Source organism: Sylvia atricapilla, chromosome 13 (genome assembly GCF_009819655.1).
Source record: "Sylvia atricapilla isolate bSylAtr1 chromosome 13, bSylAtr1.pri, whole genome shotgun sequence".
Lineage (NCBI taxonomy): Eukaryota > Metazoa > Chordata > Aves > Passeriformes > Sylviidae > Sylvia > Sylvia atricapilla.
Window position 1 is genome coordinate 10,689,377 of NC_089152.1, and position 16,223 is coordinate 10,705,599.

General features: G+C 38.8%; 1 protein-coding gene across 1 annotated transcript in view; it reads left to right on the forward strand.

Annotated features, from left to right (window-relative positions):
* The window catches only part of FBN1 (fibrillin 1), a 139,671-nt gene that overhangs the window by 44,628 nt on the left and 78,820 nt on the right, over positions 1–16,223 (forward strand). Inside the window, exons 7-9 of the mRNA XM_066328415.1 lie at positions 6,293–6,490; positions 9,683–9,808; positions 14,156–14,281. Coding sequence (XP_066184512.1) covers positions 6,293–6,490; positions 9,683–9,808; positions 14,156–14,281 — 450 coding nt within the window. The remainder of the gene's footprint in view (positions 1–6,292; positions 6,491–9,682; positions 9,809–14,155; positions 14,282–16,223) is intronic.

Below are 16,223 nucleotides of genomic sequence, written 5' to 3' on the forward strand. Positions count from 1 at the left end.
ATTGTTCTGTGCATGAAATGTAAGTGATAATGTTAGTCTCATATTATTAGTAAGCTATGAATTCAAAGTTCTGTTCTTTAACCAGTATCCTAGGAAGACTAGATAATATTTGCTAGATAGACGTGTTAAACAGATCATCTGTGCAGAAATGGATTTGTGAAGCAGCTTACGGAATGGAAAATAAATTTAGGCTGAAGTGTGCCAGCAAGTCAATATATGAGAACAATTTGCAGCAAGCAGAGGTGAGGAAGACATGAAGAAATGGGGTCATCACATTAATGAATTAAAGGATAATATTCCTGGGGTTGGGTTATATGGGACAGTAACTAACTTTTTGGCTGCCTAATACAGAATAAAGAGTTATGGTACCAGTGTTAGATATGCTTCCATGGATATTTTTTACTCTTGTGAAAATAATGAGAAGCAACTTGGAGCTGAGATCTGTCCACAGCACAGCTGTAGTAGTTTGAGACATTTCTGCTGCCAGGTTTAGATCCCTGCCAGAAACAGTGCCTGAATGGTTGCATTCCGAGTCCCTAGTTCCAGTGACATCTTAGCACTAGCCAGTGTTAAATCTCAGCTATTTAAGCTCAGTCCTGCACTGTGCACTGAAGCAGCTGGGAAATGGTCTTGCTTATATGTGAAACCATCTCTGGCACTGGAAGGGAGCAGACAGAAGTGGCATGGTGATAATTTCTTCACATACCACGTCCAAACCTACCAAACCTCATTGGTAAGAAGTGTCAGACATCATAGGAAATAAGTTTTTAAATATTTACAGAGTTTTGTTTTCTTTCCTTCTGAACACCCTGTGATATCTTTGCCATGTACTTTCCAATGATGACACATTGGGATCTGACTGGGGTGAGTAATGGTGTCTGGCTGGGGGGAGGAGAGGACAGGGAGTGCTTAACAGTGAGTAATTATTTAAGGAAATGGCCTGTGTGGAAAGAAAAGTGTGTTGTGATTGGATGCATTTATCAACTGGCCTTTCAGTGTCACCTGTGGACAGAGCATTATTGTGTCTGAGTTTTTAAATAGTTGGAAGTCAGTTTATTGAACTAACTTGGGAATGTGTCGGGGTCTGGTCTTGATTTGGTCTGTGAATTGAGATGTGAGGCATGTTCTCTATTAGAAAAGATGGAAGTAAATGATAGTTACCCCATGGTCATCCTTGAGCATGGTCATTTACTTTTCTACCAGCAGTTAAAAAGTCCTAAGGTCTTGTATGCAAAATACCATTTCAATATCATTTCAAGTCTACAAGCAACTGACAGGAAAATATTGCAAGTGAAAATGGAGTTACAAGCTCACTACTATTTCCCCTGTACAGTGACACACAGAGGTTTGCATTAATTTTTATGAGGTTTGTGTATGTAGAGCCTTCTGTTTGATATCTCTGTCCTTAACAGGAGATTTCAGTCTATCTGAAAATGCCTAGAATCACTTTGATTTTGAAATTAAGCCTGAAGTGCCAAACCTTTGTGTTCTGTAACTCTGTGCTATGGTGATGCTCACTGCTACGGTTACCTTGGTCATGCTGTTTTCTTCTGTCGGTGCCAAGACTCTCTGCAATTTTACTGCAAAAAGTCTCATTTCACGTACAGCACATGCTGCCTTCTGAAATGAGGCACTGTGCTTTTCTCCATCATCTTCAAGTGTATCGCTACCTTCTCTGAAGAGAGTGAAATGACTGAAGTACAGTGAAATGTACAGTGGTGGATGCCGTATGTTTCCACTGACAGTGTAGTTCTTTGTATTCCTTTGCTGTGTGGGATCAGGTTCCAAAGGAGCATTCTCAGGTACAAGCGACTGTGACTCCCTATTTTGACATGTGGTTGAGCAGTGGCACAGGCTGCCAGGTGCAGTGGGTCACACCTGGGCAGCTGAGCACGGTACAGAGACAAGATGGTGTTTCTGCCTTGTGCAGTCTCTCTTCCAAGGTCCCTCTTTTATCCTCAGCTGGTGAAAAAACCCAAACAGCAGAAACAAAAGTGCTGCTAGGCAGGAAAATAAGTTGTACTTATGATCAGCTTTAAGGTACTTCACTTGCCTTAGAGCCCTTTCTGACCTTTCTTTCATTATTTATATGATAATGGAATATTCCTTTCTTTCCCTTTCCCTCAAAGGGAGTACAGGAGCTGGTTTGTGTTGCCGAGGGGGGGGTTTCAGTTGCACGGCAGTCTTGGCTGTGTTTGGGGGTTCATGCTGAATTTTCCCCTGTGAGGTGCTAACAGCTCAGAGGAGCTGGGTGTGCTGCTCAGGCAGTGCTGCAGCCCAGGGTATTGCGTGAGCTGTGCATGCTGTGTGCAGAGAGCTGGAAAAACACTGCTCATTTTATCATTAGCCATTTTTCTGTGATGGCAAGAGATGGCATTTTCCTGTTTTCTGTAATGAGATCTTGATCATGATCAGATAAATGCTGGCTTGCTACAATCTCATGCTTTGACCTTTGCACTCATTCAATTGTCATTTATTTTAAGAGAGGTGAAGGAGTCTGTCAACCTCCCTTATCAGATGGTTATCAGTTTGCAAAATCAGGCTGTTAATTTTAGACATCAAGAACTCTTTTAAAGATGTTTATAGTGAATCCTAGAGGATTGAGTGACCAAATTTTATCCAGCCTCCTTGCACTAGCATAATTGTTTAATCCTGGTTTCATAAGTTCACAATGTTTTTAAACTTCATTTTTACATTAAGAACTATATTGTGCTTGAAACTAAGCAGAAGTTATTCTGAACTAGGAGCTTAAGATGTGTGTCTGGTGTCAGAAGTCTTGCACTCTGCTGGTGCTTGTAGTCTCTTTGGTGCTGTCCAGAATTACTTGGAACAATTTTCGTTTATTGCTGTGCTTGGTTTTGATCAAAGCCTGCCAGGACTACATATTTCAGTAGCCTCTCCGCTGCTTTTAGGAATATAAAGGATCTTTTGAGAAGATAACTAAAATTACTTGATGATTCTGACTGAAACAGGAATGAGCTTTAGATCAAAATGCAACTTGATTCTTTTCTGTGAAATTAATAAGCTGAATTGTTGCGTGGCATAAACCGATGTCATTCTATTGCCCTCTTGCTCTTCTTGACAGTATAGGAACTTAATGAAGTTTTACAGTTTCTACCATCTTTTGAGTTGTCTTAAGCTCCCTGTGGAATTATTCCTTATCAAAATAGCTAAGAAGTATGTAAAGAAGCAGATAAAATTGTTAGATAATGGTGGCTACTGCCTTATTGAAGGCCACTTGCACATGCTGAAATTCGCATTAGAAGTGACTTAAAATACTTGAATTACCAGTTGCACATCTTAAATAATTCTACTAAAATAATTTCAAGCTTCAACATTCTTCAGTTAAATTGAAGTTATCCTGGAGAAAAAAACACCAAACAACCCCAAACAACCCATACAAATTATGTAATAGCTTTTCAGGGTATATTTTCCTTCTGTCTCTCTTTCCAGCTTCTGACTGGTCACTGGTACCTTGTGTTTGAACTTTACTTATCGAAGTAGTTTGAATCATCACAAATGACATGAATGTATAAGGGAACATTTCTCTGTGGCCTTAGGCTGGTGTGTACATTCAAATCATCTTTTTCATATGGATTTTCTGACTTTTAGAATTTTCCATTAAGAACAGAGAAGAAAAGATCTTGTGAAAATATGGATGACTCTGTTTGAGAAAATAGAAGGAAAGATGTATTTAGATGAAAATGGAGTTTTAAGAATAAAATTTATCAAGGTGAAATATTTGGTGAAAATAGAGTCTGTAATTCCCCATTATAAAGTGTTATGAACTTGAATAATAACAAATAGGGGCTGGACTTGCTTGGTTTTGAGTGCCTATTTGACCCATGTCTTGTTCCTGAGACCTTGTGGAGAGATTTGCACAATTATGAAGTTAACTTTATTGGGTTCACCATATTTCTAAGACATATTAGCCACTGCTAAGTCATTTATAGCTTGAAAGCAAACAATTGTAAATGCTGATCCATTCATATCCTACTATAAAACACAAGATGGGTTATTCACTACTGTCTGACGCGTGCTCCCACTGCAATGGAGAACAAAATGACTCCTTTTAAACCATCTATATATAAACAGCACAGGGACAATCTACAATGGGGGATTTCATTCTGGGGAGGTACTCAGAAGATTTCCTGTTGCCAACATAAAACTATGGCATTTCTAAAGAAATTGTTGTCTCTTGTTTTAATATTTGGAGTTACAACATGGGGAGTTTTGCATAGAGTAAAGCACATATTCTTATTTTGATCAGAGATGAAAAACTTATCTGGGAATAATCTTTTTTATTTGATAGATATAATTGATCATGATTTATTTGTATTAATTTCTGTGTTGAAGGAATAAGATAAAGCTGGTAATAATTGCATTTGTACTGCATGTTTCCAAAGCTGCATTTCTAGAATGAGAAATGAGAAAGAAGGCAATGTAGGTTTTGACAAAAGCCTGGGAAAATTCAAGCAGTTACAGAAAAGCTTTAAAATAGAGAAAACCTAATAGAAGCTGTAGTGTAGAAAATTCATATGGGAAATGAAAGGACACAATAAGAAATACCAAGCCAAAGAAAGTTAAGACAACGATAAGGAATTAAGTAATTCAGGGCAAGAGAGATGCTATCAGAGATTCTGACTCATTTCATGATGAGGCTGATGAAATTGCTAGAGAAGGGTGGGAGAAGTGTTTGGTAAATGTAGCTGTACTGTTTGGAGGGGATAGGACAGGAATTTTATACTTGATATGTAATAGCCTCCAAGGCTGAAATTAAACAGCAGGAATTGGATTTACGTATTTTTGTACAGCTAGTCCAGCTAACCAGGGAGCCTGAAAATAGCTAATGGGTTCAAATAGCTAATGAATTAACAGGTTAATTCTCCATAGAGCTGGAAATACAAAACAAATTTCCAGAGGCTTAAAGAAAATTGTTGTTGATCCAGTATTTTAAAAGGAAGAGAGATTATCTGAGTGATTATAGGTGTGTTAAAGAGATAAAAGATAGAATGGCAGTTGCTGGAGTGATACATAATTAATGAAGAATAAATGGCATTTAGTGTCATTTAGTACAAGTTCGTCAGAGAAAGGTCCTTCGATCTAGCTCAATATCCTTTCTGGTACCATGTTAATTGATGAAGGTAACGGTAGCAGTATAGCATTATTGTTTGCCTTACAGGGTTTCTGTAAGCCATTTTATTAATTGTATCAGAACAGCTTGATTAATTATCAGAATTACAGCATATGGACGCAGGCTGGCACAAAGATTAATTAAATGATAGGTGTCAGGGTGCATGTGGTGTGGGGAGATAGAGCAGGTGGGAAAGACATCCATTCTCACTTCTGCCTTAATTAACACTTTTTAACACTGGCTTAGTGAAAGCCTGTTATTGTTAACAAAGTTTGGATGTGGCATGAAAATTGGAGGAATTTATAATGACATGACTAAGGCAGTGTGCATTACTTAGTGACCTTGGATGAGGTATCTGGTAACCACTTCAGCACAAACAAACAACAGGTTCATAACTTGCTGGCCGTGCTTACAGGATGCTGGCCTCTGTCCTGGTGCACCATAACAAAAAAAGCATTTTAGAATTGCTTGTGAAGAATTAACTGGAGTGTGCACCCCGGATGTACAGGAGACAGCAGGAGTTGGCAGTACCACTGTTTGTTTTTTGCCCTTGGAGGATGGAACAAAAGGAAGCCTAGTAGTGTTTTATTAACATCTTAGTTTGAGTCTGTTTCTTGGCTGTGGCCTGTCCTACCATAAGCAAACCAAGGCAGATGTGTTCCACATGCCCTCTATTCAGCTGTAGGCAAAGCTTGCCCATGTATCTGGTATGGCATCTGCCTGAATAGCAGTGAAAACTGTCCTCAGAAAGCTTCCTGCAGGCTGTATTAGCTTCTCTTGAGCTTCATTTGAGAACAACCATCCAGCTGTGGAAATAAACACCCTAACTATTTTATCAGTATTCTTTTAAATAATACACTGAATATTTAAAAGAAACTGGTGAGAAGACCCTGGGAAGAATATTATGAGTGATTAAATGAAGCAGCAAAGGAGGCCTACAGATACAATATTCCTGGAAAAATAGTCACAGTTTGTTTCCAGTAGATTTGAATTAAACAGAGAGAAAAAATTCCTCTGTAGAATGTTTCTAACATAAATTGTTGGGTTGGTGGGCAATTTGTGTGAAAAAGAATTGCCTAAATGTGCTGTTGTTTTGCTTTATTGAGAGTTTGTGTATTTTTATTATGATGCTGATCAGGTTTTGTGTTTTTGGCACAGATTACAGGACCGGCCCTTGCTTCACTTTGGTAACCAACCAGATGTGCCAGGGCCAGCTCAGTGGAATTGTGTGCACAAAAACCCTGTGCTGTGCAACTGTTGGGAGGGCGTGGGGCCATCCCTGTGAAATGTGTCCTGCCCAGCCGCATCCCTGCCGCCGAGGCTTCATCCCGAACATTCGAACGGGGGCCTGTCAAGGTAAGTTAGCAGCAAAGCTTCCCCAAAAGCTGCTGAAATTGGTACTGGATTAATCTTAATTGAGTTACACTGCTGTGAATAACCTGTCCTAAGCCATTCTCAGCTATATGTGTGAAGAATGGAAAAACACTGTCAGATGCATTACTTCATGATTCAATGAGTGCCTGATGTTCAAGTGAGTACATTAGTAACTCAGGTCATGTGAGAGCAGCCAGCATCTTAATGAATTTCTCACTGCCAGCAGCGCTTTCCCTTGGTTCTGTAATGGTGTTTTTCTCAGTGTACCACTCGATCATTCCATGGAGGAATTTGTTCTGCCCTCAGAGAGCACTCAAAACATGCAAATATCAGTCTGTGGCAATAATGCCCCAGTTATCCGGTGTGAAATTTTTTACCTAAAAGTTGTGTAATTTGGATTTATCTTGGATGTCTTATCTCTTGAGCTACACTGCTCTGACCCAGAGAAAAGTGCCTGTCGTGCCATTTGTAATGCCCTGTTATATATTTTATACAATTTTGGAAATGCATTTGCATTTGTTTCAAATCATAAAATCCACCCAGATGTTGCTTACTTCTTTCAGAGAATGCCTCACCATAGAAAGTCCTTACACTGCTTTTGGCTTTTATTCTAATACTTCCAGCTGTATAAATTCTTTTATTGTCTGGATGTCTGGCAGGAAACAGAAGAAAGTTAACAGGGGCAACTATGTATCAAACTGATGTGGATTATACATTCCCAGCACCATATCTTTGGGGCCAGTTTATTTCAATCTGTCTAACATTTTCTACTAAGTTACAATATTTTTGAAAATAGGGAAGATAAAGATTATAAATCTATGAGTAATTTTATATAATCATGAATTTCCTATGGAGGGACTTCAAGGCATTCCATTGCATTAAAAATATAGATACCCTCTGTCACAGGCCAAGTCATGGCTGGTGCCTGCAGGCAGACATGATGAACTTCAAGATGGACAACATGGCTGTGTGCTCTGCATGATGTGCCCATATTTTGACCTCAGTGATTCTGTTCCCCCTATCACTGTAAAGGTCAGGACTAAATTGTGAGGAATCTGAACTGAGGTTCTGGACACTTTTGAAAGCTTATGTGCATAAATATGTGGCCCACACCCCTGAACTTATGCCACACCTAGTTATATCCCTCTTGTTTATGTCATGGGAAGGCTGCAGTGAACCCTCCAATGGGTTTGTGCGGTTTGGAATAAGGATACTTCTGCTTACTGCACATTTCTTAGCAAGCAGCTACACTGATGCTGATCTGGACGTGGTGCCAACACAGTTTTGGCCCAGTATGTTTGACTTGTGTTTTCCAGTTTTCCCTTCTTAACTATTTTATTTGTAATTTCAACAGAACTTTTATTAATCACATATTAGCTTTACTTTTCATGCAATTGTACTAAATCCTTTTGAAATCAGGTAACATCCATTCCGACTGAAGACATTTCAGAGAGTTCACATCCATATTCAATCTAAATAAAGGAAAACAGGTTAAATAAAATCCATGTTCTCTGAAGAGAAAAAAGGATCATTATTATTGTGTTGCAAACTAAAAAGTTTGACTTTGGCTGAAAGTTAAATTAATATCACAGCTGAGATTTTTAAAGATACAAAGAAGAAAAATAAACCAAAAAGGTGGGATTTTGAAACAGACATTGTGACTCGGAAGCATGACTTCTGTTTCTTGAGTTTTTGAGAGTTTTTTAAGTCAGTGCAGTGCCTTGAAGTCTGGCTGATTGCTGTTACCAAAGCACAGCCCATTGCTGAGCTCAAGTCCCAGCAACAGTGTGGCTGAGTCGAGGCTGCTGAGGCTGTGCTGGTTCTTTGACCTCCCAGCACTGCACTCCCTCAGGGGCAGCTCTGCTGCTGCTGCTGCACCCCCAACCTGGAATGGTTCACCCTGGGATCTTTACATAACACTTTGCCATGTGGTGCAGATATGCTCCTTGGTCTTCCTGAGACTTCCTACTTGTGACTCACAGGAAAATTGCCTCTTAGCCTTTTGTACAGACATAATACTTTGCTTTTCAGACTTCAAGACACATTACAGCTGTCTCTCTGGGATTTATAAAGAGAGATTTGGAGGCATCATCTCCTTCAGCTTGTTTCCCTGTGTTGAAACTTATGCCAGTGTGAAGCCCAAGAACTCATGCAACCAGTTTTTAGCAGCCAGGAGCTGGTTCTTCTAAGGAGATGGGGGAAGCAAGATTGGAGAGTGGAGTGCTCTGTGCTCCTGAAGGAATTCCTGAGCAGCAGAGACAGGGCAGCCCCTGGGGCTGTGAGCCAGACTTCACCAGTGTCCTGTTGCAGTGCCACTCCTCCCCTCCTTTAGCCTCTTTTCTGTAGCTGTTATAAAGCCATAGCAACACTTCTGCAGCTAAGTGACGACGCACATGTTGTTGTGCTAAAATAATTGTGAGGCCAGAAACTGGGGCCTCTTGAAAATGTTTGTCTTGAGCTTACTACCTAGCCAGTGATATCATCTTCGTTGTTTCATTTTCCTCGGTTGAAAAAATGAAAAGCAAAGAAAGAAAAATAAAAGGGAAAAAACCCTCAAATTTTGTATGCCTAAGCAGGTCATTAATAATTCCTCCTGAGACATAAATTATGGCTATGGAGCTTTTTGAGTCAAATCCTAACCACAGTCTAATGTCATTGGTGCTGGTCTCGCTGGAGTGTCAAGTTAATGATTTCCATCAGAAAAGACTCTGCAGTTGGCTGTGTCTCTCCATGAGGCCCCTCCATGCACACTGCAACTGCTCCTCTGTGATGGTGGCCTAAGCACTGTATGGAGTTGCCAAGATTTTCGATGGGGCAAGTGATTTTGGGTAACCAGCTTTAGATACTTCAAAGAAACTTGAGTTCTGGCAGGCTGTGTTTTCTGCACACCATTCCCCAGATGTTTTGGAAAAACAAAGCAATAGCAGTTTGATATTTAATGTCTGTAAAAATAATAACCATGTGATTTCTTGCAGAAAATATTTAGAGTACTGTACTTAATCATACTTTGCACAGAATAATTACAAAATTAGTGTCTGTCTTCTCAAGCAAGTATCATAATATTATGATGGGTGAATGAATTTAGGCATATTTGATTTCTTTGTAGACAAATTATTATGGCTGTTCTTGAGAAATGAAATAAAAGTGGATGTTTTTTCCTTTTTTATATCGTAGATGTGGATGAATGCCAAGCCATCCCTGGGATCTGTCAAGGGGGAAATTGCATTAATACTGTTGGATCTTTTGAGTGCAAATGCCCAGCTGGACACAAGTTTAATGAAGTAACACAAAAATGTGATGGTAAGAACTTCTAGAACTTTCTTCTGAAAGTATAAGGAGGAGAGTCTTCTTTTGGGGGACCAACTTTGTTTAAGAGTTTGTAACAAACTTATTGTCTCTCTTGCCTTGAGTGTGCAGGTAGCATTATTCACAACAAATACAAATAAGGCACTTTTCTCCCAAACCAGAGAATGTTAAATATTGGCCCTGCAATTTTTATAGCCTTTTTATTCATGTAACATTTCAGACTTGAAAATACATCTAACATTTAGCATTACAACATTAAAAATACTTTTTAACTGATATATTGCTTTAGAAATTGTTTGAGGCACATGTTTCTTTGTGGATCTTTTGACCAAAAAGTGTGTATGACTGGAAGGTTCAATGCATTCCTGCCTACTCAGGTAAACTGTATTCAACATAAGTGGGAGTTTGACACTGCTGTGTGAAGACTGCTGGATTGGGCTCTCAACTCAGTTTACATTACAGTTGCATATGTTACTGAAGGACAAACATTTTAACCTCACTTGCTAGTCATCCTGACTTGGAGGTACAGCAGTTGCTAGATGTTAGTGTGGAAATTTGCAGTGTGTGATTATGGAATCATGTGATTTTTTTACTGTCATTTGATAGTATTTTTTTTTCTTTCTAATATAATAATCAAGCATAGATGTCTCCTTTGCTTTAAGAGAATTTTGAGTACATAAGGAACATAGTACTAAAATGTGTTAGTTGTACATTATTATTTGTATTTACAGTGAAGTCCAGATAATGTTTAAACTATTGCTACTGATTCGACTTGCAGTCATTAAACTAAAATTGAGTAGACAAGTTTCATGTGATTTTGAATTGGCTAGTGATTTTGAGATGCCAGCTTTCAGTACAACAGAAGTATTTCTGAGAGAAAGGTGTGCAGTCACCATCCTTTCTTGCATCAAGTGCTATTTAAGAAGCACTCAAAACTTTTTAGTCATTTTGGAAGAATTATGAATTACTTTTTCAAAAGAAAAATTGCTATTTTAGGCAAAACTTTATAATTTATTTGCAGGTTAAAGAGAGCAATTTCAGAAGAGCTTGTACACAGCATGGTTTACATATTGCCTGCCAATGATTTTGGCAGAATGTAACCTACATTTAGAATAGAACAACATTGCAAGTGTTTCCTTCTGTGGATGAAGTACCAAGAATGTAGTGAATAGGAGAGACTGAACATGTGCCTTGTTAAGTATTAATACATGAAAAGCTGAGAGCTGTAGGCTGCATCTCATAAACATTTTGATGGTATTTTTCAATTGCTGAATAATTTTAAAAGCAAACTCCAAACAACAACCAAAAGAACAAAAAAACCCCAAACAACCACCACCCTCAGAGCCTGCACTTGCTAACAGTTAAGGAATGGGACTCGAGAACCTGGTATAGGTTGCTGTGTTCCCAAATCCTGCTACAAATTTCCCACCCCATTTGTGAAATCCCTTTGCAGTGATCACCTGGCTGGAAAGATGAGATTAATTTTTCTGTCTTCAAATTCATACCTCTTGATTTTTGAATCTCTGTATGTACCAAGCAATTATAGTTGAAGATGGTTAGGTATTAATACAATTCAAAGAATGAAAAGTACCACCTTTATACCAGTGAAATAAGATAGAAACACAACATTTAAGAGCATGATCATGCAACAACAGCCTACCCATCCTGTTCTCTCTAAATTATCTTTTCAATTTTATAAGACAATATAAAACTAGTTTGGTTTGCAGTAATTAACCGTAGTTAGTTCTGATACATAATGAATAATATCAGATAGCAAGTAGGACTTCTAGCAGTTGCAAAATGTCCTTGGTCACTGATTTAGTTTAACTGGGAGCTACCTGCTGAATTACCAGTACTGTTTTTTCAGGGGTTTCCATTAAAGTAAGAACATAACAGCAATCATCAGGACAGGTAGACAGTCAACAAGATGGAAAATGAGGGGGGTAGGCCAAGGTTCTCTTTGTTACCATAGCTAGTGGAACTTTGTATTTGAACTGCTACATTATTTCACTGCTTGCTATAAGTACTTCTTTTCTATTTGCATTAGCCCTGAGGTAAATTCTATTTTTTGTGGTGACTGGGGGAATAATTTTTCCTGGAGTGACATTTAAGTCTGCGAGTACATCAAGTATACTTACCTTTGTAAAACTTGCATACTTAACAACGACAGTGTTGCTTATATGGATGTCAACACTGATATAAATAGTGAAATACTGTTTGGGTTAGGCTCAACCTTATAATAAAGAGTGATGATTTTGCTTTTAAAAAGGTCGGACTCTATATAAACAGTGGCAACACTGACTTTAAGATAAACATTGGTGAATTTGAGTCAGAAAATGCTTGAATCTGATCCATTTACGATTGCATTTTTCTCTGTTAATTAAGGGCTTTATTCAGACCAAAATTCAATTTCCACATTTTTTGTCACTGAGACTTGTGGGACTCCTGTGGTGTATAATCTTGGAGCAGAAGCCAGAAGTCTCAGCAGTGCTCCCAGGGCACTCGGACTTGAGGCTTTGGCAACATCCTCGAAGTAGCAGTGAACAAAAAGTCACACCCCTCTCACACACCCAAGTGAGGAATGTGACCCACATCAGGACAGCTAGCAAGATGCTAGGGAATGTGTACACAGGGGACACCAGGCCCTGCTCCACTTAGGATGGCTGAGTCTGCAAACTTGGGTTATCTGTGTGCCATCTCAGTCCCTCCACTACTTTCCTGCAAAGGCAGGGGCCACAAAAATATTACAGCATCCCATGCTGTACCTAGGAGACCAGGAGTTAGTTTTTATATTACTGTCTTCACAGAAGAAGTAGAACTGAGATCCTTTCTACTTGCTAAGATGCTCATTAATGGTCCTGTGGGACTTTGGGTGTTCCCCCATCTGTTGGGGCCAAATTCCAGTTTAGGCGTTACATTTAAACTCTTCCAGTCCTTTTTAATGACTACAGTATTATTCACTCCTTGCCTTGGTGTGTTGGGTGGTGTTGCAGTATTTCATCTCAGAAATTTTTGTGGTTGGTGAAATCATTGTTACAGTCATGTGTCTGTCTTTTCGTAGATCTCTGGAGGAGAGGTTGGGTAGAGTCCTGTAATGCCATTATTTCTAGCTGGATGCTCCCTGTCAGGAGAGCAACTGGGTGATTGTAGATGGCTGTGACAAGCAGATGTCACTGATCAGTCTAGAGAATAACCTCCATTTGCTCTGTTTGGCTGATTCTTTTTTGTAGATACTGTAGAAAAGAGTTAGCTGATTTTAAGCTCAGCAGAAATTCTGGTTCCTAGGAGATGAGGGCAGTGCTAATTAAATACAGCTGCATTGTGAAGACAGTCACTGGAAACCAAGGGGAAAGTAACACATCACAGGCAGGCTACTGGTGGTAATTAAGGAACACTTGGGGCTGACATAGGTCGTTATTCACATAGCTGTAGATTATATAAACTAGCTGTGGAAGAAACCCTTCAAGTTCCCTCTGTGCAGCTACGATGAGTTGTAAGAATTTGTTAGGTGTTTTTTCCTGCGGACTTTGAACATTTTTCTACAGTGTATCTATGATGATGATTCCATATATGGATTGAGATTTGTTAGCGAAGGCAATCATGGTATCAAATCTTTATTTTAAAATCACTGACAAAATGTAGGGGGAATTATGGATGCTGCCTGGTTTCTGCAGGAGATATTTCAGGTACACTCTAGAAACCTGTTGAAACGTCAGAACGTTAATTTAGTGGAGAAAGTTGGGAAAGATAATTTTTGTTGCCTGCAGTCATCCTGGTCTGAGCTGTAATCTTGTCAGATTGCATTAGTTGAACAATACCTAGTTGCTCAGTGATTTTGTGTGGGCCAAACCCAAGTGCAATAAGGACAGGCAGTTCAGTAGGTGGTACATGTCCCTGTGAGTCTGTATTGAACCAGTGCCTCAGTGTGGTACCACCAGATGCTCTGCTGCTGGAGGTAATGGTTAAGCTCCTGGTCACTGTGGTCGTTACACAATTTGCACTCTGATCCCAACACAGTTTTCTTAAGTCTAGTCTGCTGAATTCAGACTGGATGAGTTACAATTCTCTTAGAGTTAGTAAACCTCTGCAGTTTTAAGATTTTCATCCATCATTATTAAGCAGTAGAACTTCTGCAATTTACAGATACTGTATTTTCAATTTACAGATAAAATATTCTTGAGGTTCTGTTTCATTCTGTTTATAAGATGCCTAATGAAAGATGCTAATTCAAAACTACTGATTATGCCCTGAATTTGAATATTACTACTAATTATAAAATACCTTTTCTTGTGCCAAAACTAATTTTGCCAACCTGCCCCTGCATCTCTTTTTGTCTTAAAGATATTGATGAATGTAGCACCATTCCTGGAATTTGTGATGGAGGAGAGTGTTCAAACACAGTTAGCAGTTACTTCTGCAAGTGTCCTCCAGGGTTTTATACAGCTCCTGATGGCTTAAAATGCATAGGTAAGTAGAATCCTGTGAACAATAGGACAATAGGTGTTATAAAAATTCATGAATATCTTAAATGGATAACAGTGTGTCAGAAAGGTATTTCAACTTGTGGACTTGAAATCCTTCTTTTATATAGAAGCACATCGTCTTCCTGTATATGTATTCTGAAAGGAGTTTTCCATTTGCAGGATATTTTTTCTTTGCCTCTTCATTGAGACTTTCTCCTTTCTTTTTTTACTGCAGTTTTTCTGTTACATCATATTTGTTGACTTAGAACTTGTTTAAAGGTCTCCTTGGTATTGTTGCTCTCATGTTTGTCTTTAATTTAGTTCATTTAATCTTCAGCACTCATTTAGAAAAGCAAATTCACATTCCAGTTGTTTCAACCCTATTGCAGGTCTTTGTCATTAAAGGAAGTCCTGTGATAAACTGAGTATGGGACGTTTTTATGTGCTTTCATGGTGTTGATGATTTGGCAGAGCTGTTCTCTCAGGCTTTTGCTGTGGTAGAGCAGAACCCATCTTCCAAAGGCTGGAGCAGGAACCAAAGAACTTTGTAAATGAAATGATTGCCACTGCAGTGCCAAAGCCCTGAAAGAACAGTGAAGTTAATACTTTTCTGGAAAGCATACAGCCTGCTCTGGGGCAGGTCTAGTAGTTAATTAATTTTTTTTCTTATTTTTGTGCAGTAATTTATTTTTTCAGTGCCAGTGCTGAATTTTGGGCAAAAATCAAATGAAAGGTTAATTTCCTCAGTTTTAGCATATTTATTTAAAGGCTCTTATACATTGCCAGCACTAGGAACCAAGACAACATCCTGTATTTAGTACTTTTGGTAGGAAATAATTTTGGAGAAAAATTGGAAAGAATCCCAAACTCCACAGAGATCAGTACCAAATAATACTAACTTTCCCAAGAGATCTGGAAGTAGTTTGGTTTATGATTAATTTTGAATAGTGCCATTCAATTTCTGCAGGTTGTAAGAAATAAACTGCTTTCCTTCCATCATCCATAATAACTCTTCTGTAGATTTGATCCATTTGTACACTTAAAATGCTGATGTGAATTGCCTTTATTGCTTCAGATTAATAGCTTCTAAATTGCTATGGATCATGAAATCATTGATTGCTGCCTGTACTTAATATTTGTGAGCAAGATTTACCTTTCTGTAACAAAAATTTTCTAGAGATGCACAACTTGCCTTTGGTTTTTACTTTTTATGGTCACCACTCAGTCAGGACTGCCCAACATTCCCATCCGTGTCATATTCCTGCAGTTTCTCAGCATTTTTACCCCCTGCATTTGTAGGCTGAAGTAATTCAGCTAAAGAATTGGAGTTTTAAGTGATGACAAGGTATGATAAATAATATGCCAGACTATGAGCCACCATTGAAATTTTGGCTTTGTGTTCAAGGCAAAATGTGCTAGATGGGAAGCATTATCAATTGTCTGCAGATACTTTGGATTCTTGTCCAACATGCAGACTCATACTTGCTGTGTTCACAGGGACAGAGCCCGGATCTGTGTTAGTGCTGGGCAAAATTTAATCTTGATTTAATTACAGCATGCCTATCTTAAGTGAAAAGTGTTAGCTGGATGTGTCTGCTCTGTTAGAGAGGAGAAAAGGCTTCTGAGAAATGTATCCCTTAGAGGACTCAAACTCAGCAGCACTGGGGCCAAATGTCCAAAGGATGTACCAGGAGCTCCATTATTACAAACCTTAAATATAAGAATAGACAAAGCAAAGATAATATCTCCTAGAACTGAAGAGCAGGAACAAGAGCAGGGCATTTCATCCAAAGAGCATGAAGAGTGCAGTGAAGAAAGTTGCTAGCTGATACTTCCAACTGGCATAAATTTGTTTGGTCTGTGTTGCTTTTTGATGGCCTTTTTTTACGTTTTTTCCTTTTGAGAGACACATTTCTGTTGAAATTTTTTTCTCACAGTGAGTTTTT